Source organism: Zootoca vivipara, chromosome 5, assembly GCF_965207765.1.
Source record: "Zootoca vivipara chromosome 5, rZooViv2.hap1.1, whole genome shotgun sequence".
Taxonomy (NCBI): domain Eukaryota; kingdom Metazoa; phylum Chordata; class Lepidosauria; order Squamata; family Lacertidae; genus Zootoca; species Zootoca vivipara.
In genome coordinates this window covers 38,274,180-38,300,122 of record NC_142588.1, presented here as the reverse complement: position 1 = coordinate 38,300,122, position 25,943 = coordinate 38,274,180, and the positions used below count along the sequence as shown (strand labels likewise).

The 25,943-nt window shown below is 43.1% G+C and overlaps 1 protein-coding gene across 1 annotated transcript; it reads left to right on the top strand.

Moving 5' to 3' along the window:
* Window positions 1-23,994, top strand: GLRX3 (glutaredoxin 3). The gene is made up of 11 exons (XM_035138232.3): window positions 1-106; window positions 1,831-1,939; window positions 7,454-7,528; window positions 8,183-8,384; window positions 12,740-12,912; window positions 12,998-13,059; window positions 14,641-14,698; window positions 16,003-16,055; window positions 17,121-17,160; window positions 17,745-17,837; window positions 23,718-23,994. Exons 1-11 carry the CDS (start codon window positions 24-26, stop codon window positions 23,766-23,768), a joined length of 999 nt encoding a protein of 332 aa, XP_034994123.3. The 5' UTR covers window positions 1-23; the 3' UTR covers window positions 23,769-23,994.
* Window positions 23,995-25,943: the final 1,949 nt, after the last annotated feature.

The window sequence follows — 25,943 nt, the reverse complement described above, 5'->3', positions numbered from 1 at the left end:
CGCCGCCGAGATCAACACCAGCCATGGCGGCGGAAGAAGGAGCGGCAGTTCTGGCAGAAGCGGCGTCCGCCGACCAGTTCCACGATCTGCTGCAGCAGCCGGGAAGGTACGTTGTTGCTGCTGCCGCCTCCGCCTTCTTCCCCGCCTTCCAAGCTCGGCTCCGAGGCTGGCAAACAGCCAGGAAAAGGAGCCGCAGCCGAATGCAGGTGGTGTAGCAGCAGCAGCAGCAGCGCCCGCTGCCAGGCCGCCGCTCCGCATTCACACGTTCACTTGATGCGGGTGTCCATTCCGACGTTTTGGGCCGCTGAGCCGAATGGGGGCTTTCTCCCCAGCCAGCGTGGTCAGCCGTCGTTATCCCGCCTTGTGCGCTCCCCTTACCCTTCTCACCATCGAGAGGGTTGAAGGGTGGCAAGAGTTCTTCTCCTGTGCAGGGATAAATAAGGCTTGAAAGTCCTACTTCTGAGTAGACGGGCTCCGGGGGGTTGTGCTCAGCGCCGCCGTAGGCCTTCTGAGTAAGGCGCCTAAAGTAGGCTTAATTTGTGCGCAGTTTTACTTCCCAGAAGTGTGCGCTTATAGGGTCCAGGCCATACAGTAATCGTGTGAAATATAAAAGCGCCTCTTGAGGACACGTGTATATGGGGGCTAGGGCGGGAGCATGGTCTTGGCTCCCCCACAGGACAAAAGTTAAGGAGCAGGTCAGATCACATAAATGACACTGCATCAGACTTAAGTGCTGGTACTTTATTTTTTAAAGGGATCTGCACAATTTCCCTGGTGTACTAGTTAGAATCCCCCCCTTTTTTGCTATCCTGCGAGTGTTTTTAAAGGTGAGACTGAGTTCTGCAGCTGGTTTCCTTTGTGTGCTGAGTAGAATGGAGGGCTAGATTGCTAGGTTGCTCCTCTGCCAGGTCATCCACTTGCCATCATGTATTTCTGGTTTGCCTGTGGCTATGAGACTAGTGTTTAAATACAAGGTTGATACATATGTATGGGAGAGATTTACACACCCAACCAGGAGGGAAAGATGCCCCGCCCTGTGATTGGGATTTCTCTTTCTCAAAGAACCGTTGATGGTGTAGGAATATTCTGTTGCCAAATCATAAAGGGGATTTAAAAACACTATGGATTTCTGCTAGCATGACCTGTGAAAAAGACCAATAGTGTTGGAAAGGAAAACCCCAGCCCTATTTGTTACCAACTTTTCTCTGTGGAACCTCTATGACTGCCAGGACCCTTATTTATCCATCCCATGGAATGATGATGGGGTATAATGGATTAATGTGAGGGGAATTAACAGGTTCAGTTTGTACCTTCTAGTGTGATTCTACAGGGAATTGCTAGGTTGGAAGTCTTCGCTATGCAATCTCCCACTGAGGGGCAACACATCATGGTTGTAAATTACCTGGAATATGTAAATTCCAGTGAGTGTGGCAGTGAGTGAGAGTTGAATTTGGATCACTGCCTTGAGTAGAACCACAAGGCAAGCCATGGGGAGCATTGGTTTGCCATATACTGTGATATGAGCAATCCTTGTGGCTGTGTACCCACTGTCTTTTCTTCTCCTTTTGTAGCAGAGGTGAGCAAACCAGTAACTTTTCAGTTCACCCTAGTTCCCCATGGAGTCAGATCGTTGGTCTGTTTGGCCAACTAATCTCAAATTTGACAGGTATTGGTTCTCCAGGGTCTCAGGCAGAGAGAAACCTTTTCTGTCCTCTTCCGGAGATCTTTTCATGTGAGATAACTAGTGATTAAAGCTAGAACCTTTTGCTGTGACTTTCATTGCTTTGCTGGTATCTGACCTCTCTGTTTTCCCTGTTTATTTCATCACAGGTCTTTAGTGGTGGTTCATTTTTGGGCCCCATGGGCTCCTCAGTGTGTTCAAATGAACAGTGTCATGGCTGAGCTAGCAAAGGAGCATCTACAGGTTGGATTTGTGAAAGTAAGTTGAATTGACATTTTGTTACCTGCTTTTGATCTAACATGAATGCTTGCTGTATGCATACTGGGAAAAGGTGGAAGCGTAACTACTCTAGCAGCTCCTACATTGCTTAAAACCTTGGAACTGGGCAACTTGGGTCTGTTGTGGCTTTGCAATTGCCTTGTTGTTCTCTTTCCTTGGTAGTAAGTGTCATATACTCTCCTATTCTCTTACCGATACTTTAAAACTACAATAACTTATTAAAGCTAATTGGTGACAGTGTCGAGAGTAGGGGCAATGCTTAGCAGCCTAGGAAGTATTGTCACAGTCTGTAAAATTATTTCATGAAAATCAGTGGGAGGTGATTGAAAGAAATGTCTTTTGCAATGGGGAGGTGCATGCATAGAATCATAGACTTGTAGAGTTGGAAGGGACCCTGAGGATTAGCTAGTCCAACCCCCTGTAATGCAGGAATATGCAGCTGCCCCACACAGGGGTCGAACCTGCACCCTTGGTGTTATCAACACCATACTCTGAGCTACACACACACACTTATGCCCTGTGATTGAAGCTCCTACTACAGACATCCCCCCAGATGTTTTGCACCCCCCAGATGTTTTGGCCTACAACTCCCATGATCCCTAGTTAAGAGGACCAGTGGTCAGGGATGATGGGAATTGTAGTCCAAAACATCTGGAGGGCCGAAGTTTGGGGATGCCTGTCCTACTAGGAGTGGAAAGCAAATCTGGACCTGGAGAGGGGCTTGTGCCTTGATGCTGATGGTGGTATGGATGATGAGGAGAGGAGAAATCTCCAAAGTATGTGAGGAGGGAGAGAACCTCTCCTTTAATGCTGTGGTCTTTGGTTGCCTTAGGAAATGCTGAGATGGCGCTTACTTTCTGGTGAAAGCATGAACTCAGTGGTTGTTTGCAAGCATCAGTATAAAACCAGGAGGCAGTGTTCTGCAATAAGGAAAGCTGATAGAAAGAGGTCTAGTGAGACATAAGTACTCTATGGCTAAGATCTGAGGGTGCAAGCAGGTCTAAGAGGCTTGGTATTCAAAATGTTGACATGAAATAGCCATCTAAATCTTTGATTGCCAAGTATCCAGCTATAATGCTAATACTCTTTTTTTCTCATTTAGTTACTTGAGCTAGCACTTTTAATTCAACTCCCAGTAGCTTTTCTTCCTGTAATGCAATTGACTAAATCCTGATCTTCTTATCCGAGGGATTTAAGAAAGTAATACTACTCTTTAAAAAAGCCCCCCCCCACTTGTGTGATTTGATGTAATGTAATGATGCTGCTGGTTGGGCAAATAGACATTCTCTTAATTTGTGTTTTAGCTACTGATTTCACCTAAGAAAGATACGTAGGTTTTGGGGTTTGCATAATTATGTATGGTGGCTGTCTTCCTAGGGTAGATTGAAATCTGGATTTGTGTAATAATACTTGTATGTCCCAGTAACAGCACTCTGGTAGGTAGGAAAAGGAAAATGCACTAGTTACAAGTGCTGTTCATCAACTCTTCATCAGTAGTTTGGATTAAAACACTCCTATGGTGCTGAAAAACAAACATTAAACTTATGTGTCAGTATTCCTTAGGTCCATGCTTTAGGAATTCCTCAAACTATGATGAGGTGTCAATTGCCATGTGGCCTACCCCATTAATTAACCTCTAACCCTCTGCTCATGGAAATATCTTTGCAAGATATGTTGTTAAGGGTTGTCCTGAGCCACTGTGTCACTGGCCTGCTTCCTTGGAGTTGACCATTGACTTCAACTAATGTGAGACAGAAGCTTGCCCCTGTGTATGTCCAGTGGATTTGCTTATCCACCAACTCCTCACAGTGCTTTGTGCCATATGAAAATGTTACAGTGGTTGAACTGTTAGTGCCATTCAAAGGGAAGAGGTTCAAATCCCTAGTCAGCTATGAACTTCACTGGGTGACCTAGGGCCAGTCATTACCTCTCAGCCTAATGTACCTCACAGGATTGTTGTGGGCTTTAAATGAGGAGGGGGAGAGCCATGTATTCCACTCCAATCTCATTGGAGAAAAAGTTGGGATACAAATGCAATAAACAATGATAGATTATGCCCAGAAATTAATATTGGCCCAGTTTGCATGTCACATTGAAACCGTAGTTAAAAACAAACTGTGGGAATGTGTATGTTGCTGAGAAGTTCCTACTTCTCTGCTAGGAAACAAGCAAAGGTCTGGATTGTTTTGCAATCTGAACTCAAGACTCATTGCTTATTTCTTTCCAAGCAAAACCGCAAGCGGTACCCAAGATTTGCTCTTGGCCTGCTTCTTGTGATTTGTCTCCTGGCGGTGTGGCATCAGCAGGAACAGGAAAGTAGTGGAATGAAACATTTCCAGCAGTGCACACTATCATAAGGTGGCGTTTATATTAAACTACAGTTCGTTTTTAACTGTGGTGTAATGTGTTGTGTGAACTAGGCCATTAAGATGCCCCACCATGACACTTAGAACTTAAATATCTGTGACCGCAGTATTTCAGCCAAACAGCTTTGGTCTTGATGAATGGTATGGAACAGAACTCTGCATTATTGTATTAGTAGTTCTTGTAGTTGAGTAATTGTGCCGTTAAGTCACTATTGGTAACAGTTAGCTACAGTAAGTAAAGTCCCATCATTGTGCAAGTCTATAATTGTATTGCCTGAAGTCAAATTAATTATAAAATTAATACGTTTGCATGGTAGCGATTAACTGAAAATAGATGGGGTTTCCAGTGAGTTACAATGTGGAATGATGAAACATGAAAGTACAACATCAATTATGCTAAACAGAAACAACTCTGAAAGAGAAAAGAAAGCTTATTGTCCTTGTTTGCCAGAGATGTAACTGATGTGCCTTCTGTAGTTCTGCCACCTCAGAATGGCTAGCTACCTCTGTGGCATGTAACCTTTTGTTGTAGTAAGAGTTTTTTGTTCTTTTTTAAATGCATTAAAATACAGTACTATAGAAACCACACCACAAGTAGTCCTAAACAAAGTGAGGGAACAAAACATAAATAAAAGTCTGCCTTCTTGCTGCTGTTGTTAAATTTACTGCCTGCCCTCCACCAGCAGGTCGAGTTACAACAATTTAAAATTCAGTATTGAAAACAATGAAAACAAATTTCAATCACATAGTAAAGGTAAAGGTAAAGGACCCCTGACAGTTAAGTCCAGTCGTGAACGACTCTGGGGTTGCAGCACTCACCTCACTTTACTGGCCGAGGGAGCTGGCATTTGTCCACAATTTTTTCCAGGTCATGTGGCCAGCATGACTAAGCTGCTTCTGGCGAAACCAGAGCAGCGCATGGAAACGCCATTTAGCTTCCCGCCAGAGCGGTACCTACCAGTATTTATCTACTTGCACTTTGACGTGCTTTTGAACTGCTAGGTGGGCAGGAGCTGGGACCAAGCAACGGAAGCTCACCCTGTCGTGGGGATTCGAACCACCGACCTTCCGATCGGCAAGCCCAATGCTCTGTGGTTTAGACCACAGTGCCACCTGCGTCGTGAAAATGCACACCAAGTGTCAAAGCCAGGGTGAAGAGGTGCGTCTTCAGCATTTGCTGAAAACTGTATGATGCTAATGAACTTCTGGAGGGAAGGAATTTCACCACTTAAAGGCTGCCACCACAGAGAACCATACCCATGATGCTGGTGTTGAGGAGCTTTCAAACATTGATCCCACATATATACTGAGATGATTCAGTTATGTTGGGATGGAGTTTGTCATGGGCACCTGGACATTTGAGTCACCTCTAGGTGCCACTGAAATAAGCAGAGATGCTTATCGTAAGAGTCAAACAGCTAGGCACAGGAAAACCTCCCAATAATGTTCCATTTCCCTATAAGGCTTTAATATTTCCTACTGACAATAGAAGGGTGGGAAATTGATCCTGCTCCATGTCCTGATCATATGAACATAAAAAAAATTAAACTTAGCTGGAATTGCTATCTTTCCACAGTCAAGGTGGTTGATGTTGTTTGAATTACACCTTAAGTAATATGCTTTATTGAAAATTAGCATCAACATGTACTCATTGTTTTGTAGTTTTAGGATAAAGTGCAAGATGTCAATGTGACTTTGGTCTCCTAATTTATCTCTCTTTACCCCTAATGTCTCATTACCCTTAATCTTCACAACAGATAGTCACCGGGTTTTGCTTTAAAGTTCAAGTAGCTCATTCCGTCTTGCTGTTCCCACTTACAAATCTCCATGTATGCGTGACATGAAATTCACTCGGTTTAAGAAAGCTCTCACGTGTAAATGTTGACAGGCCTCCCAAATGCTGTGAATCTCCAAAAATGAAGAACATGAGAAGAACCAGTCACACATCTAGACCAGCATTCCGTTCTCACAGTGGTCAGCTAGATGCCTGTGGGAAGCCTAGAAGCCAAGAGCTGGGCGCAATAGCACTCTCGCTTCCTGCATTTTCCAGCAATGGGTATGCAGACGCATACGTCCTCCAAAAGAGAGCTTCTGTTCTAAGGGCATAGGAACATAGGAAGCTGCCTTACACTGAGTCAGACCCTTGATCTAGCCAACTCAGTATTATCCACATTTTCTGGCAGCGGCTCTACAGGATTTTAGGCTGGGTTCTCTCCTTGTCCTACCTGGCGATGCTGAGGATTGAACCTGGGGCTTGCTGCATGGAAATCAGATGAGCTGTGACCCTTCCCCAGCTCAGAAACCCCACTGAATACTGTGTTTTAAATATATTCACATGCTAATGTCAACATTCACCAATATTTCAGGCATTCACACATGTATACCACATGCCAGAATTAATGTGCTCTTAAGCAAACTACTCTGTTTGCCTCCCGTTTCCCAACAGTCATATAGTCCGTTATATTTGGATCATATGTGTGTCCTGTGTCTGTAAATGGAAATGTATTTGGTATTTGCATTTTCTACAATTTTGTATTTGATGATCTGTTTAGGTTTCAGGTCAGTAGTATACTAATACCGTATCTAGCAGTCTTGCAGGAGTTAAAAACAAAAATTTAGCAGGCATCAATAGTTTATTGAAGAAATACTCCTTTTTTGCTTCATAATTTGCAGAAGGCTGCAAATGTCAGTCATGATGTACTGCCTCTTGAAATTAGTCAATAGAGCAAACAGCAAGAATTGCTGTGGGCAGAAAATAAGCACTGTAATCATGACATAACTGGGGTCAGTGATTTATGGATTTCAATATAGTAGTAGCTGCATATGATTGAAAATTTACTAGGTCACTAGTGCACCAAAATTTTTATTCACAGCCTCCAGGCATCTTTTGAAATGTGCAACAAAATAAAAACCTCTGAACCTGTTTTGACACTGGAGGCTCAGTGGATGACAAGCCTGCCCTGTGAGTTTCATTTAAATGCAAATGTGTCACAAACTTTTGCACTGAAATCCTTTTTAAACATTTAACATGACTAAAAGAACAGTGTAGACAAGATCAGCCAGCACAATCTAAACTATAAATAAGAGCTTGAAAACAAAATATGTTTTATGTTTGTTTGTTTTTAAGCTGGAAGCTGAAGCGGTTCCTGAAGTGTCTGAAAAATATGAAATTACTTCAGTCCCAACCTTCTTGTTTTTTAAGGTAAGCCTTTTTTTAGTTCACTTACTTCCATGGATGCTTACTATGTTCTATGTTCTTAGTGCTGGTGTGATACTTTGTTCAGAGGTAACATTTGATTAATTTAGGAATGCTGGGAATTGCATTCTTCTTAGCCATGTGGTGAAGGCCCGTTTCAAATATTTGAAGCTACCCTATGCTGTAACTTGCAGAAACATTTTTTGAGAAATACATGCTGCATCACCAGGCAGTTCCTGAATTTGAAACCTTTTAACACTGTTGGATAGTGATGTCGAGATGACTATTGATTGGTTCCTAAGCTCGTTGTGGTGATTCGTCCAAAATTCTTTTGGCAGGTAATGATATTGTTGTTAAAGCGAGTTCTAACAAAATTCAATCCACCAAGCGCAGAGCTTGGGTTAGTTAACCTACTACACATTCTGGCCATGTGTGTGCTCTCTTCAGTTGTGTTAGCCCCATAGAAATGAGATTGTACACCAGTAGCACTCAATGGATTTCTCTGGGGGCTTTTAACCTGCTTTGACTTGAATCCTACAAAATAACGCTTGTATATGGTCTAGCGAGAGAGAGAGTTCGAGTTCAAATTCCAGTAGCTTTTTAAAGACTGTGCTTGTGAAGTTCATAATGTTTTCCCGAACTGCTGTTCTCTGTTGGTAGAATTCCCAAAAAATTGACCGATTAGACGGTGCTCATGCACCAGAACTGACCAAGAAAGTCCAGCGCCATGCCTCCAGCTCGACCATTCCGCCAGGCTCTAATGACAATGTGAAAGAAGACCTGAATGTGCGACTCCAGAAACTGACAAATGCTGCACCTTGCATGCTGTTTATGAAGGGAACACCCCAGGAGCCTCGTTGTGGTAGGAATTGTCTTGAATTTCTATTTTATTCAGCAGGGCTTGATACATAAGGAGTACCTAACAATATTATAGCTTACGCTTTCTATCTGAGTGGCTGCTATTCTTGTCACCTTTGCGACAAATGGAACTGTTGTCCTAGGCTCCAGAGGGGATAAGTTGATTGGCATAGTACTGTTCCCCTTCAAGGCTGCTTTGCACCCCGTTAGCTGCACCCACACTATAGCCTTTGCATTGGCTCACCATCTCATTAGGTTCCGAAAAGTAGAATAGGGTTACTAGATCAACAATTGGGTAGGCCTTAGAGTTGGAATGGAGATGGATGGAGAATAACGGTGATGCAAATCTAGGTTTCCACTGTGTTCTGGGCACCTAGCTGCCCAAGTCCAGCCATGTCCGCATAGCTGTATTGCCTGAATGGGTTGAGGCTTAAAGCCACAATCATCAAGCCAGAGCACTGTTCTCAAACTTTTTTTGTGCTTGGGTCCAGTTCTAACTTTTTCTGTTTTCTGCCTCCTCCCCTTCAGCAATCTTGTTTGTCAGTGTGCAGAGGTCCTCGCAGGCAGCATGTTGCTCCGTAAGAATAGCTGTGTGCTGATTGAACGATGAAATTAAAAGGGGAGTAGAACAGGACATGTCTTAAAACCGTGCAGAGGGAGATGTTTTAAACAAGCAGCAGATTTTCAGGTTCAAGTGACAGTAGTTGCCCTCAGAAACTCAAGGTGGATCACTGAGGTCTATTGCATGAGCATCAGTCTGAGCAATAAAGACCACAAGAGACATAGCATAAGCATTTGTTTAGGGATGGCAGTTAGCAGCTGCCTATAGTAGAACATTTCGGAATTGCTTCTTGTTAACATCCATTGGTGAATATTAATTGACATTCCATCACTGAACCTGTCGGGTTAGTGATTTTGTTAAAGGACTCATTGACATTTAGGTGGTATAACCCAAGAATAAAAATTTTGATTCCTTGAGCAGATTCGGTACCCTTACTGAATCTTCATTTTCTTTTTCTTCTAGAAATTGCTTTAATTATGGGATGTACTGTCTTTTCATTACCAATAATGTTCATATACCACTTTAAAAAAGAAAAATGAACTAAACTGAAATAATGAAGATCAAGCTATGACAAATGGATTCCTAGGCCCTGGTAACTCATTATACACTCTTTGGTTCGCTCCCCACAAGCTTGTAAGCAAACAGAGTCCCAGAAAGGCAAGGGCCTGATGCTGCCATTGAATTCTAAGAATGCCCTAGTTAGGTTCCCCCCCTTCATTCTGAGACATAACAATTCACCCTACTGTATGGGGTTGCAGATTGAGCAGTGGCTTCAGGTTTGAAGCTTCCATCTTAATATGGCTCAACGGAGAGCTTTAATCTTTCTCATATACAGATGCCATCATGTGACTTGGTGCATACGTAAGCACCACAGTACGATACTGTGCTTATGCAGTTTGGTGCTGGCTGCACATGCACCGTATGAATATTCCTTCTACAAGAGGGAGAAGCTGAGATATTTGCGATGCCTTGACAAAGGCGTGTTAATGCAGTGCAGCCTGCATATTCACCTGTCCGGGGGGGGGGGCGTGTCTCCAGCAAGGTAGACATAGTTCACTATCTCGGTGGTCTTTTGAGGGCCATTGCTGGTTGCAGCAGGTGGGCAGCAAGTTCCAATAGCTGGTGTGATCTGCATGTATTGTGGGAGGATCAGAATTAGTGTGAAGTACTAAGGCGAAGTACACGGGACCCAGGTGGCACTGTGAGTTAAACCACTCAGCCTAGGGCTTGCCGATCAGAAGGTCGGCAGTTCGAATCCCCACGATGGGGTGAGCTCCCATTGCTCAGTCCCAGCTCCTGCCAACCTAGCAGTTTGAAAGCACGTCAAAATGCAAGTAGATAAATAGGTACCGCTATAGCAGGAAGGTAAACGGCGTTTCCGTGTGCTACTCTGGTTCGCCAGAAGCGGCTTAGTCATGCTGGCCACATGACCTGGAAGCTGTACGTCGGCTCCCTTAGCCAATAACACGAGATGAGCGCCGCAACCCCAGAGTCGGTCACGGCGGGACCTAATGGTCAGGGACCCCTTTACCTTTACTAAGGCTGAAGATAACATTGCTGCTCTCCTTTGCTGTTCTATAATAAATTGAATATGAATAGTCCCCACCCCACCCCCGCCCTTGGGCTTTGAGAGACATTTGTCGTGGCTGGGCTATATGTCCATACACACCTCACTAGCCAATGCCGTTCATAATATGTGCCACATCTCACACAGCTAACACAATAATGAGCTGGTCCTTATTTCCTCAAGTGGACTGCAAGGACAGCTGTGATGACAACCAGATGTAGGGATGGTGGGAAGGGGCTAGCCTGTGGTGGTCCTCATGTTGCTGGGGTCCTGTTAGCCATAGCCAGCATTGTCCGAGGCTCTGGGCGTTGTAGTCTGATAACGTACAGAGTGCCACAGCTGAGTGGCCTCAGGCTTAGGGTAAGAAAGCAGCCCCTTGGCCTTTTACTGGAGTTCAGCCCCCTCGGCTTGCAATGCAGCTTCAGGCCCAGGAGCGGGTCAGCCTGCATCTTGTGCAGAAGAGGTTCCCGATGGATGTTGCCCTGGCTAATTTTCATACTAATAGCAGGTTGTCGGTTGCAACGGAGCTTAATTGGATCTTGGTGTGGAATCAGAAATCCTTGTTATGTCCCGCATTTCTCCACTTCCTACGGAAAGCCAATTCATAATAATGTTAAATGAGGTCTATCCCCTTGGCTCTGTGCTCACGGGCTTGTTGCTTGCTTACATCATTAGTATTATAATTGTACTTAGCTTCCTATCACCGTCAGTGCAGCGTCCGCATCACTCTTAAAGCGGGCCTGTGTGTTCACGTACGCGCACTTCAGTGGCGCTTTCATTAGCTCTTGCGTTGCTCAGATGTTGTTTGCTCAGAAAGTCAGCCTAAACCTTTTGTTATGGGAATAAAGCAGTCTTGGCACTTTATCCCTAAGCATAACATTTCCAGTCTGCTACTTTAACCCTTAAAAATGAAACGCCACCAATCAATCTTTCTCGTCTGCATGGAGTTGCCTACAGCTAAAGTGAAGCGCTCTCTTTCTCTCCCCTTCTCTCAGCCTCTTACAGTAGAAATGAGTTAATATATTGGCAGCAGAATAACCATCAGCAATCAGCCTGTAGCTGTTTACTAATGAACTCCCAGATGAATGGCAGGCTGGTTGGTAGTGGGGTTGGGGGGTGGGGAGTGGAATTCGGGATTCTTGTTTCACTCCAGGCTGTACAAGAACTTAATGCTTCAGTTGTGGAAGAAAAGCAACTTAGATGCCATATAAATAAATGCTACTTGCTCATGGCTCAAAATGCAGATCATGGAGGACCTGGAGCTACAGCACAAATCAAAAGTAATGGATGAACTTGTGAGATGGAAAATCATGCAAAGGTTCCTGTTGTGCCTGAAACATTTTGAAATTTGCTGCTTTAAATCCCATTTATTAGAACCTTTTGAAAATTGGTGTGAGGTGTTTCAGGTCTCAACAGGTAGAGCTACTTTAATTTATATACTGGATATTTAGCTGTCTGAGGAAGATAATTTTTCTTTAGGAAAGGATTTTAAAATAGCAAAAAAAACATGCCAAACTTGATATGGGTTGTGGTTTCAAAACTGATATTTATGACACTGATATTTATGCAAGTTGCTAATTAAGGAGTTACCGTAGGTTAAAGTTGTTGTTTTTCTGAATTTTGTGTGGTTGAAATATTTTTATGTGGAGAAAAATTGTGCAGACTTACAGGTTTGGGACATGCAGTGATTCAAACAGTTCAAATATCAAAATTTCGTATTATAGTTAAAAAGGTAGATTTTGTTCAGAAATTGAACGGTATGATTTATTTGGAAATTAATTCTATTTAAACTGATAGGACTAATGCCAACTCGCGATAAGTTGAATCTGCATTCTTGAAAGTGTTTTTTTTAAAAAAAGGGATTGAAGCAATATTCATTATGTTGTAAATATATCTACCTAAATATTAAAATAAGAGCCTTTGTTGGATCAAAGCATTACATTTATCTGCATGTGCATTTGGGTTTGATTTTGTCTAAACTGGACAACACACTTCAAAACAGAGCAAGCAGCAGGACAAACTCCCTAAATTCAGCTCTGTAGTTTTTGCTACGGTTTGCAATTTGCAACATTGTTTTCCTTTGAGATTTACGGTACCTTTTTGTGGGGGCAGTTTGCTTGCAACACATGTTAATATAAGCTATAATGTAGGCACTAGACCACAGTTTTGGTTAGAGTTAAAGCCTTGTTAAGGTCTGTGCTTTTCTTTTTCTTTCCCCTGTAACCACCAGGCTTCAGCAGACAAATAGTGGAGATTCTTAACAAACACAACATTGTGTTTAGCAGCTTTGATATATTTTCTGATGAAGAAGTACGTCAGGGCCTGAAAACCTACTCCAGCTGGCCTACTTACCCACAGTTATATGTAGCTGGGGAACTTATAGGTGGACTGGACATTGTTAAGGTAAGAAAACAAAAGATCTGCATTTTCAGTATCGTGATTTTAAAATAGTGTTTTGTTTATGAATTTGAAATAATTTTCTTTTCAGGAGCTTGAGGCCTCTGGAGAGCTGGAGACAACCTGCCCCAAGGCACATAAAATAGAAGACAGGTATGACGCATTTTACCCTTTTTTAAAAAAAATATTGCAAAGGAAAATCACATATTCCATTAATGATCTCTCCATTAAAATTCTGTGCCTTATGGTTTTCATTCACCTTCATTTTCCTTGCCCACCTGCTGCACAACAGCCCTGTAGAGCTGCCATCCAGATCTTGCTACCTGGTATTTGCTGCCACCTCACCTTTTTTTGGGTCACCTTCAGCCCCAAAAGCAAAGGGGTAAAACTGGGGATATTTTATTATTTGTTTAATTGTCTCACCCTGTACCAGTGTGCCTCATACCGCCAGCCAATCCCTTGCAATTTACGCTTCTCCCTGAGAATAGGGCAAATTCCTGCCTTTGTCCACACTGGTCTTAGACTTCCAATAATATGGAACCCAAAGTGATCTAGGTGTGTGGGGATTCCTGAATCCTGAGGGTGGCAATTGCACACTGATTCCACTAGTCTAGTTGTGAAACTTGGTTAGAAATAAAACGTTGGGAGGAATGCAGGGAACAGGTCAAGCAGAACACACAACAACCTTGTTGGGGACTCGGAAACTACAACTAATCCAGCCTGCGTCTGCTAGACTGGTGACTGGGAGTGGCCTCTGGGACTGTATAACATTGGTTCCCACTACATTGGCTCTCAGTACGTTTCCAAGCACAATTCAGAGTGTTGGTGCTGACCTTTAAAGCTTTAAATGGACTCGGCCCTGTATGCCTGAAGGAGCATCTCCACCCACATTGGTCAGCCCAGACACTGAGGTCCAGCTCTGAGGGCCTTCTGGTGGTTCCCTCACCGCAAAATGTGAAGTTACAGGGAACCAGCCAGAGGGCCTTCTCGGTAGTGGCACCCGCCCTGTGGAACAACCCTTCCATCAGATGTCAAGGATATAAGTAACTATACAACCTTTAGAAGACATCTAAAGGCAGCCCTGGGAAGGGAAGTTTTTAATGTTTGATGATGATAATAACAATAACAATAATAATAATAATAATAATAATTTATTATTTATACCCCGGCCATCTGTCTGGGTTTTCCCAGCCACTCTGGGCGGCTTCCAACCGAATATTAAAAACTGTACAGCATCAAACATTAAAAACTTCCCTAAACAGGGCCGCCTTCAGTTTTCTTCTAAAAGTAAAATAGTTACTACTTATTGCCTTGACATCTGCTGGGAGGGCGTTCCACAGGGCGGGTGCCACTACCGAGAAGGCCCTCTGTCTGGTTCCCTGTAACCTCACTTCTCGCAATGAGGGAACCACCAGAAGGCCCTTGGTGCTGGATCTCAGTTTCCGGGCTGAATGGTGGGGGTGGAGACGCTCCTTCAGGTATACAGGACCGAGGCCTTTTATTGTGTTTTATTGTGGGGCAACGCAGTCAGAGGGGCAGCCAAGAATAATAATGATAATCATAAAGACGGCTATTACAATTATTACGATTATTATTATTAACCAGAGCACTGTGGCTCTAAAACCAGACAAATTTTTAGGCTAAATTCCTGTATCACCTTTTTTATCCAGGTTAAAAATCCTTTATCTAAGACTGTTCTACTTTATCTGTATTTCCCCCCGCCTCTTGTTTTAGACTTAAAGACCTGATAAACAAAGCTTCTGTGATGCTCTTTATGAAAGGAAATAAGCAGGTAAGGCTCTTGGAAATGCTTTTAGTGCTTAAAATCCTTTAGGCCAGCTGTCCCCAGCTTAGTGGCACCCAGATGTTTTGGAGTATAGCTCCTATAAACCCCAGCCAGTGTAGCCAGTGGTTGGGGATGATGGGAGCTGTCATTTTAAAACATCTGGAGTGCACCTGGTTGTAAAAGATCATAAACATAAGAGCACAAGGTGAGCCCCGCTGGATTGGAAGACGTTCCATCTAGTCTAGCATTCTGTTCTCAAGGTGGCCAACCAGGCACCTGTTCAGAACCATACTCCCCCTGATACTGGAGGTAATGTAGTGATCATATGTGGGTGCTGTGGGTTTTTCACCTCTACACAGCATGCCGGCAGCTGCTGCAAGTAGGGAATGAAGAAAATATTTAATTTCACTCCTTCAGCACGGCTTTCTAGAGCAGTTTCTAAAGCACGTAAACATAGAAGGTTTTCAAAAAGGATACATTTTAACAGCATGTTAAAATAATACATTAAAGGCTTAGGAGCAATAAAGATCCCTTTGCCTGGGGCTGAAATGATATCAGTGTTGGCACCAGGTTCCATCAGTGGGGTGCCACAACAGAACGATCTCTCTTTTCCTCTTCTCCTGACGCCTTAGCTCAGAGGGTAGAAAGGGGTAGTTCACACTGCTAACTTCCCTGCGTGGTCATATACAGATACAACCACAGTCCAAAGCGCAGCCCTAATTATGCAGTATGAGTAATGGGTTGCTGTGGTATATTTTTTGCTCGAGCAGATGTTGATGGCAAATAAAATTCATTCCCTGAGAATTCCCAAGGAGTTTGTAAAGTGTCCACATGTTTCGGTTTCTGATGATGAAGTGCAGGGGTGTGGAACCTGTGCGCCCCCCCCCCCGGTTTATTTATTGCATTTATATCCCACCTTCTTCAAGGCTTTCAAGGTGGCGTACATGATTCTCCATTTAATCCCCACAACAACCCTGTGAAGTAGGGTAGGCTGAGTGGCGGTGACTGGCCCAAAGTCATGGCCAAGTGGGAGTGTGAACTCTGGTCTCCCAGGTCGTGGTCCAACACCACTACACTACACTGCACCACACTGACCTCAGTTTCCATGATCTCCATCGAGCATGGCCAGCAATCGGCACAGTTCAGCATCTTGAGGGCCACGGGTTCCTCATCTTTGGTGTAGCAAAGGTGGAAAACAAAATGCTGTTTATAAATGTGCTTCAAACACTTATTTGGGATTGCTACATGCCACATATACATGCACTGGAACATAATGCACATCAGAGTTGTTGTTCTTTTTCTTACTGCAGATGGCGAAGTGTGGATTCAGCAAGCAAATTATAGAAATTCTAAATGGTACCGGGTATGTAAATATTTTTCTGCCTTGAATCTGTTCTTATAGTAAGAGCACAGATAGATCAGACGAAAGGGCCGTCTCGTCCAGCATTCTGGAATCTCTCAGTGGTCAACCAGAAACCTATGAAAAGTCCACAAGCAGCGCCTCGGCATAGCAGCATTCGTCACAATCGGTATTCAGTGGCACAGAGTTTTTAATACTGGGGGTCCTACACCAGCCATCAAGGCACATCCATAACCCACTTTAAAGCCATCCAAGTTGGTGGCTGTTACTACAATCTTGTAATAACAAATTTCGCAGTACTTCTGAACTGTGTGAGGAAATGCTTCCTTTTGCCTGAGAGGTGCTACCTTGGCTGCTTTGCAGTATGCCTCTACAGAAGCTGATCTTAGGAGCACGTTGCATGTTATTGTTAGGTGATCAGGGGCTCCCTTTGGTTCACCTCTAGCCTTCCCCATAGACCCCACCCCCAGCACCCGTGCAAATGGTGGATCTGACCTATGTCATAGAACCATAAAATAATATAATTGTAGAGTTGGAAGGGTCATCTAGTCCAACCTCCTGCAATGCAGAAATCTTTTGCCCAACATGGGGCTCGAAGCCACAACCTTGAGATTAAGAGTCTTGTGCTCTACCAACTGAGCTATTCCTTTTGCATAAATGGATTGGCCTGTATAGATTATCTGCTAGTCTTCAGTAAATATTTCTCTCCGTTTATTAGGATATTTCAACAATATATATAGTATATTTTTCCTCTTCCCTCCCTGTCCCCTTTCCCTTGTGTGTCGTTTTTCTTTAAAATTGTGAGTATTGTGGGCAGAGACTGTCTTGTTTTAATTGATTGTAATGTAAGCCACTCTGGGAGCCTTTTTTGGCCAAAGGGTGGGCTACAAATTCTCTAAATAAACAAATATATCACTACAGTATTGCAACGTCTTGCATTTTACTCTTGATATACAGTCGCTGGGATCACTTTTACACTGATAAATAAGTGATAGAAATTAGCGTAGCTGAGTGAATATTCCTAGCCTGTATAATAAAACCCTTTTTTATATTATTCTTTTTTTTTAGTGTTGATTATGAAACATTTGATATTTTGGAGGATGAAGAGGTACGTTGTTTGCTTGCACTTTTCCTGTTATCCTCTTTAAAAACTGCACCGTGGAAGGCTGACCAAGCATTTATTCTCTTTATAAGTAATGGTTTTATTTATGTAATTGAATGTTTAATTAGAAAATGAAGAATAAACTGCTAAAGAGGAATTATAAATGAAATCTAGGGAAGTCACCTAATGATGTGATTAAAAATTGGGTTGCAAAAGAAATACTTTATACAGTGGTACCTCGACTTACGAAGACAATCCGTTCTGCGGCGTTCTTCGTAAGTCGAAGTCTTCGGTTGTCGAAGCGCCCATTTTGCGCATGCGCCGACCGACCGCTCTGCTTCTGCGCAGGCGCAGAACTCGCATGCGGCGAAAAAACTTCCAGGTTTGTCAACTTCGGAAGTCGAAACCTTCGGAATTCGGGTCGTTCGGATGTTGAGGTACCACTGTATTTTTATTGTATGTATTCTCTTTTATTATTTGTGTTTTTTAAAAACCTTTTTCTGTATTTTTGTATTTTGTAATGTTGTTTTCATGTTTCTTTTTATAAAATGAATAAACATTATTTTTTAAAAAGCATTTATTCTCTTTAGGTGCGGCAAGGATTAAAAAAGTATTCAAACTGGCCAACCTACCCCCAGTTGTATGTGAAAGGGGAACTTGTCGGAGGCCTGGATATTGTGAAGGTAAGGAAAGATCTAATAGTTGACAGGTGTGTGTCATCTTCATTCTTAAGAAAAGGTTCTTCCTAAATTTTGTTCTCATTTATATTGGACATGTTTTTATCGTTAGTTGCTCTTTGAACGGGTGGTGTTTCTTTCTTACATCCCAAAACAGCAAACACTATCAGTGTGAATAGTCATTAGCAAAAGAAACATGTCTTGGTCCAGGATACCCAAGGAACCATCTCTTTCTATATCAGCTTACCTGCTCATTTCCCTTGTGTCGTAGCCGTGGCTGAGCCCTGGTCAGCTGGGTTGAGATCACAGCCATAACTAGTTGCACCCAGAACATAAGGAGAGGCCTGATGGATCAGGTCAAGGGCCCATCTATCCCAGCATCCTGTTCTGACTGTGGCTAACCAGTTGTGTGTCGAGGCTTACCAGAAATCACCCTTAAATAACTCACAACAGACACAATAATTTAGGTTTGGTTTTTGGCATTAATTTTGGCCACAACTTTATTTAAATACAATTTTTAATCCGAGTGTTGGCTTAGGCTTTTGGTTAACCATTCGTCCTTCCTTAAGAAGGACCATCTCCATCTGTCCACTTTGGACAGGACTCAACTCATCTGTCCACTTGGGACAGGACTCCAATCATCTGTCCACTTGGGACAGGACTCACCACTGTCCGCTTGGAGAGTACCAGCTCCGACTTCCCCAAGGGTAAAGGGAAGTCAAGTGAACACCCCTGGGAGAGGAGGTAGCTGAGGCCAGACATTCTCTCCTCTCTTTTTCCAAGAATGTTCCCCAAGGCTCGTACTCTTATAATTGGCCCCTCCAGCCCCGCCTATGGCAGGGATGTAAGGACGAGAGCGTAAGCCCCGGGATTCCCTTAACGGAATACTTCTATGTGGAGCAACAAAAGGAATGGGGGGGTAGGCATCTGGATGCCACACCCCTCTTCCAACCGATTCAATAACCAAAAGCCTAACCACCAACCTAACAAGTTGTGACGATTTGCTAAGCAGTAGGCAAAAACCAAGAGGCAAAGCCAATCAGCCAATTGGGAAAATTCCTACTGGGCTCCTGAATACAGGCGACCCCTTGAAAGGCAAAGCAATGTCAGGCTAAAACCTGTAAAAGAAAGCGGCGGGTGGGAGGGAGATTCAAACGCCAAGGCAAGAGTGATACGAAAATGGAGGAACTGAGTTTCAATGGGGGCCCCCCTCCACCAATCCCATTGCACGCATTTAAATAACCACACCCCCATTACTCAGCAAGAGCTGTGGCCTAGGCCCCAGCCAAACCCTTATTAGATTTCTTACCAGCCCTACCACAACCCGCTTTATATTTAATGATATAAAGCGCTATGCCAGTGAGAAGCCCTTATCAGAACCTCACTGCAGTAGCACTTGCCCCACCCATGACTCCCTGCAACTAATATTCAGATGCATGCTGTCTCTGACAATGGAAGTAAAATAGAGTCCACTGTGGCTAGCAGCCATTATCTTGCTCTGTGAGATCACTGTTCACCGATTATATATATATATATATATATATATATATATATATATATATATATATATGCCAATAGGTCAAAAAGCATTTTTGTTCCGGCAAATATTTAACCTGCCTTGCTTGGTGTCCTTTTCACATCCTTTAGAAACAATCCTAGTTGTTCAGAGGTTTTATCTGCTGATAACACAGCAACCATAAATGCTATGTGATTTTGTTGTTGTTGTAAGGTGCCCTACGCAATGCAAACCCATTGGAAGGGCAGCGTTTAAATTTCCAAAGTATACATCCCTATTACGCATTCCTCCCTGTCCAGCCACCTCTAGATTGATCTAACTTTCCATTTTCTCTGCATTTTGAGTTTTCTCATTCCTTGTTTGAGCATCTTTCCCCTTTGTTCAGCCATGGTGAGGTGACACACACACATCCACACACCCCTTTTTCTGATCCTTTTTTTGATTTGAGACTGAGTGACATAGTTGGTTTTTCCTGTGACTCTCATCATTAGCTTAATATATTGGTGAAAGCAGCCCTAAATCTCCAGTGTGCAACTATGTTGCCTGCTAGTGTAGCACTGAAATGTTTTTTCTTGACAGCAGCCACTTACCTTCCTGGAAGAACCATTTCGCCCCTGTGGGTGCATTTACAGCTTTTCATTTGGTTCTCAGTTTTAGTTTTTTGACATTGTGTTTTCTCGAGGAAGGTGATGACATTTTGCCTAGCAAACTGTCTCTCATTCCTGAGGAAAGCTAAGGCTTTATTGTATGCTTTCTTGAAAAGGCCCTAAGCAACAAAAATAGATCTGCATTTGTTAACTGCATCTTCTGATATATATATTTTGTGTGTGTGCGCGCAACAGAACAAGTGCAGGCTTCTAAACCCAAATACTCTTGAGCCTGTTCTTGTCTTGAATGTTTTATAGTCAATACCATAGGCACTGAAACTCCCGGGAAGACAGAATCAATAAATCTCATTAGGTTTTAAAAAGAAGTTGGTATTACGTTGCTCATGTATCCATTTTTTTAATATAAAAAACACCCACACATTTATTTCTTGGAGTAGTGCATTAAAGGTTTCTTTTCTATAGTTTTCAAAGAGTTGGGGAAATTAGTAATGTTTATCTGCCTTTTAGAGGGCATTGAATAAATTGAAGTTGACAAAATGGTGTTTAAAGTTAAGTTTAGTTATTTTGGAAGTTTTTCTAGGTTAGCATCATTCTCTCGTTTCCCTCACCCGCCAAAAATCTAACTGTTAATAAAAAGTACGTAAAGAAATCTCTTTTATTATGCCCAGTTAAAGAACCTATTTTTAATCTATTAACCTGCCCAAGCTTTTTCTCTGTTGATCTTACTAAGATTATATTTATTATTTTTTTATTTCTGGTATTTGCCTGCCGAATAATAGTTACGGTATCTAAGTCCCCTCCAAAACTTCTTAGTAAGAAGATACCAAAAAATCATAAAAACATTTGAAACATAAAAGTTCTGGTAGAGGAAGGCCTAAAACCAAATTCTCAGTATAATTTAAGATACACTATATGGGCAGTGGAATAAAAGCTGAGATTTTAAGATGACCGCTTCTAAAAGCCTGGGAGAATAAAGTGTTCATTTTAAACATTTTATCAGTGTTAATAATAATAATAATAATAATAATAATAATAATGTTAATAATAGTAATCTATTGGACTTGTTAGTCTTTTGTTAGCCAAAGGCCTCCAAGTAATTTACAGCATATTTGAAAACATTAGTATTATATTATACCATAAATTTATTTATTAATTAAATTTATATACCATAAACACAGCCACCATGACAAACCACCATAATGATGGTTTTATATATACTTATTTTTAATTAGCTGGTGTGTTTTAGTCATATTTTATATATAAGTGGACTTGCACACCACATGGAGAATTTTATTTGAGCAACTGGTCTAAAAAAATCCTAAAGAAAAATAAGGAAAAAAGCCATTCACCTGGAACCAAAAAGACCATAAAGAAGGCAGCAGGTGAGCTTTTCTTGGGAGGCTATTTCTCAGGGGGGGGGGTGAGCACTTCCTGAAGCCATCTGCTTCACTTCACTTGGTGGTGCACTTTGAGAAGGGGCTTTTAAAGAGGAGAAGGTGATCTCTCAGGTAACCTGATCCAAAGGAATGGTGACTCGTTGCTTTTTCAAAGCATAGGTAAAGGTAAAGGCGCCCCTGACCATCAGGTCCAGTTGTGTCCGACTCTGGGGTTGCAGTGCTCATCTCGCTCTATAGGCCGAGGGAGCCGGCGTTTGTCCGTAGACAGCTTCCAGGTCATGTGGCCAGCATGACTAAGCTGCTTCTGGCGAACCAGAGCAGCACACGGAAACGCCGTTTACCTTCCCGCCGGAGCGGTCCCAATATATCTACTTGCACTTAAAAGCGCCACCTGGGTCCCTTTCAAAGCATAGCTAAGACCGGGTTCCGGTTTCCGCCTGCAGGAATGGCGGACCTGTTTTCCATCTCTCTGACCTTCGTAAGGAATTTGGCGGTTGCTAGGGGAGTAAATGGCAACCCCCTACCCTCTCCGGGGGTTACGGAGAGGGGCCGCTGGCCCGCGATGCCCCCAGACCCACTCCGACTGTTTTTGGAGTGGGGGGAGCTTGGGCTGAGCACTTACGAGGGCCAGGACTCCCGGACGCTAATCTGCATGGCGGGGATTTCCATGGTTAAAGAAGATAATTAGGCTTAAATCTATGGACATACTTCAGAAGGAGGGGAAGAAGCGCTGTTTACTGCTGAGAAATTTATGCTGCTGAGGGAGAGGAGTCAAAGATTGTACAGCATCTGGAAGAAGGATTGATGGGGACGGAGCGATAAGGGAAGTGAGTTTTTATTTTTTTCCTTCATATTGTTGCCTTGTACCTTCCCGGACGCGATGTCCTGGCTTGTTTGGAGTGAAAGAGAAGCAAAAGACTGTGTGAGTTGAACTTTATAACTGTTGTTACTGAGCATATTTTTTAAAGATGTGGAGTTGCCGATGAGAAAAGCCCCCCCCCTAGTCGGACGGAAGGAGTTCTGGACGCGTTCGGAGGATTTATGAGCTGTGACGCACTTTAAATTGGAGCAGCGACCTGAAGCTAAGTTCAGCTATAGGGCAAGGAGATCCATTAATTTACCAAGAGTTTATGGTTTGATGTTTGGGTCTCCTGCCTGGAAAAGCTGTAAATTCTATAATGATCGTAAATCTTCATGGCTATGAGAGGAAACGAAAGTGATTTGAAGATGGCGCTGCTTCGTGCTGCTTCGACGCAACAGGGAGCTCCATTAAGAAGATTTATGGGGAGGCTGGACTGATTAACTCACACAGGAGAAAGAACATCTGTGAAACTTTGTTTGATATTTATCTCAGCAGCTGGGAAACAATCGGATGAAAGTGGAAAACATCTATGTGACTGTAAGGGGAAGATCTGGATTATTATGAACTTGGAGGACGATTTGAACTTTAGAAAAAAGACGGCAGTGGACAGTTGCGAGGAATTCCCAATTTCTTGAAGCATGGGAACCCAAATAAAAAATTCTTTAGATGATTTGGCATAACATTCGGTTTGATTGATATATATATGTGTATAATTTGAAATATTGAATGTGATATAATTGGTTTTAATTGGAAAATTAATAAAAATATTTTTTTTAAAAAAACAAACAAAGCATAGCTAAGACCAAAACGGTTTGCTTCACTTTTCCCTCCCCAACTCTCAGCAGTAGAAATGCCTGAAATAATGATGGTATCCTACTTGTTCTGTTTTGCTAAATGCCACGAGGAAGAGGCATTGGACCAATACTTCTGGGGGCAGCCATTCCTTGGCACCCATGTGCACTGTGCAACCTTGGATTAACATGGTGTGCTTTCCATGTTCAGAAAGATAACAAATAACAAACCTCCCTGCTTATCACTCTTGCCCAGATTCTAGAGAGCATGTACTGAGCAAAGCCTCATTCTAGAGCTAGCTAAAGGTGACAGAGATGCCCCTCTGCCAGGCACTTGCCCTGTGGTTCATCTATCAGACCTGCCTAATCTGCTATGCCTGCCCCTTTCTAAGGAGTCTGCAGGGGTGACTGCTCACTGCCGCGGCTGGGGCAACTGCAATTATCTCCTGCAATCTCTTCTCTGGTGCTCCTGGGTTCTACCGGAGAGATGGTTACCAGCTGTAGGGCTGGTAGGTCCATAGATGACTGACTCCTAAAGCAACAGAAGCTTTTGTGTATCTATCTCCTCTTGGTAGATATGCAGTAATGTAGCTGCATGCAAAACAACAAAATTGCTTGATTAGGGGTAATGGGAGTTGGAGTCTTGAGGGCACCAGGTTGAGGAAAGCTGAATTACCAGCCTCTGAATGCTTCCCTTTTTTTCTGTTTCCAGGAACTAAAAGAAACTGGTGAATTGACGTCTACCCTGAAAGGAGAAAATTAATGCATCATAAGGACGCTTTGATGAAGACCAATGAAATATAAAATGTATGATTGTTCGTTGCACTGGAACAATTCACGATTTGCTCGAAGGAATAGAATGCTGATTTTTGATTTCCTGCTCATGCTTCACAAGGCCATACTACAGGTGTATGTAATTGTAGGTTTTCACCCCAAATGTAAAGCTGTAAGCATCTTCAAATTGAATTATTAAAGTTGGAAGCCAACAATGCCTGTAGTGTTCTTGCATACTTTTCATTTTTCCTCCTGCACACAAAATTGTTCAGCATTTGTAAAATACTCTTGGACCTCACTCACATCTCCTGTGCCTCATTGATCCTTTCTGTTGGGCTCAGAGTATCCTGGGATGTTTGAACCCACACTTGGATTCAGAAACCAGCCTCGGAAGAAGCTGCTATCCAGCATGCTATTGTTTGAGCCCCATCTCTTTGGACCTTCTTCAGATAAGAGGCAGCAAATAGAGCAGGAGTGGGGAGCATCTATGGCCCTACAGATGTTGCTGAACTACAGCTTTCTTCAGCCCTATTCAGCATGACCAGAGGCCATGTATGATGGGAGTTGTAGTCTGGCAACAGCTGGGAGGTTGCACATTGCCCACTCGAGAGAGAGCATTGGCGTAGGAACAAGTTCAAGGAGGTTAACCTGGGAAGATTATGAAATGAAGTAGATTGTATTCTTCCTGAAACTATGCACTAAGGCAGGGCTAGCTAATCTAGTGCCCTTCAGATGATGCTGGACTGCAACACCCATTGTCCCTGAGCACTGACCATACTGCCTACAGCCTCTTACTAGCCATTGGAATGTACATGGCTGATAGTTAACTCTTTGTTCTCAAAGGTAACAGCCATTTCTACAGCTCTGGATACCTACACACACACCAATCTTGTGTCTAGGCAGCTATTCCCAGGTTTGCACTGTATGGAGCAGTTGCCACTCCACCAGTTTATGTACCTCTCATCGAAGGGCTACACACATGCAGCCGGAGATTGCGCCCATGTGGCAACTTCCGCTGCTCATCCCTTTTCAGTCCCCTCCTGGTTCTGGGAGACAGTGGTGCAAGAGAGGCTGGGAAAGCATATGGCCCTGCACTAGTGTAATTTGGCTCTTCTGACCCATCCTGTGCTCCACTCTCCTTCTTTGAAGCGTCCCCTACCTTTGGTTCATGCCTCCTGGCTAGTACAGTTCCCCGCAAATCACTGACCCGCTCTCCAGAGTCCGCTTCCCCAGTGCACACTTGTGCACTCTCTTCTTACTGCCATGGAGTTCCTAAAATGAAATCTCTCATTCTGCTACACCCACAGAGAATGCCCTCCCCAGGGCCACACACAAGCTTTTGAGAATGGTGGAACTACAAAGAGGTCCCCCCTTTGCTGATGTTAACACCCTTGAGGGTCTGTAGGGAAGAAGGTGGTCTGGGGTATTTGCAGCCAAAGTCATTTAATGCTTTAAACATTAGCATGGGCACCTTTAATTGGGCCTGGAAATTAACTGGCAACCAGGGCAGGTGTTTTAAAATGGATTATGTGAGTTTTGAATGGAATCCCAGCCAATAAATAATCTGACTGTTGTATAAGACATCTGTCTCCGCAGTCATAATAACCTGGAAATTACTGTTGTCATGGTAGTCCATTAAAACATAAATAAATCCAAAAGCCACAGTTGAGCAATAATCTTTTATTAAGATCAGCTAAATTGCCACAAAACAATACAGTATGCTGACAGTGTGAGTGCTGGTGCAATTCCAAACTCTTAACCTCCTCTAGCTGTTTGAATACTTACTGATGGTCAATTAATGATCATAACCAAATCTGGGCAAGCCCCTCTAAAAGCAAAGGTGGTCCAAGCATGGTTATAAGTGTGCGTATCAGATTTATTTGCTAAGTACAGGGAAGCACACTGTGGCAATGACTGCTGCCAAATCAGCCTTCTGCAATCATCTGGATATTTTGGATTCCATCTCCCATCAGCTAGCTCAGCAGGTCAGTGCTAATAGGAGTCAAATTCCAAAACATCTTGATGGCAACCTGTTGGGGAAACCTGCCTTAAAGAGATATGTGTAAGTGAGGGAAAAAGTCTTGTATCAGTCTTGCAACAGCAAGGACTCAAGTCTTTACCCCTGTCCCCACCAACATGAGGTTTTTTTTTTTTGGGGGGGGGG

Coding starts and splice junctions, on each gene's coding strand:
- GLRX3 (XM_035138232.3), top strand. CDS start 24: ATGGCGGCGGAAGAAGGAGCGGCAGTTCTGGCAGAAGCGGCGTCCGCC. Junction 13,060..14,640: donor GCACATAAAATAGAAGACAG/GTATGACGCATT, acceptor CTCTTGTTTTAG/ACTTAAAGACCTGATAAACA. Junction 17,838..23,717: donor GAGGCCTGGATATTGTGAAG/GTAAGGAAAGAT, acceptor TTCTGTTTCCAG/GAACTAAAAGAAACTGGTGA.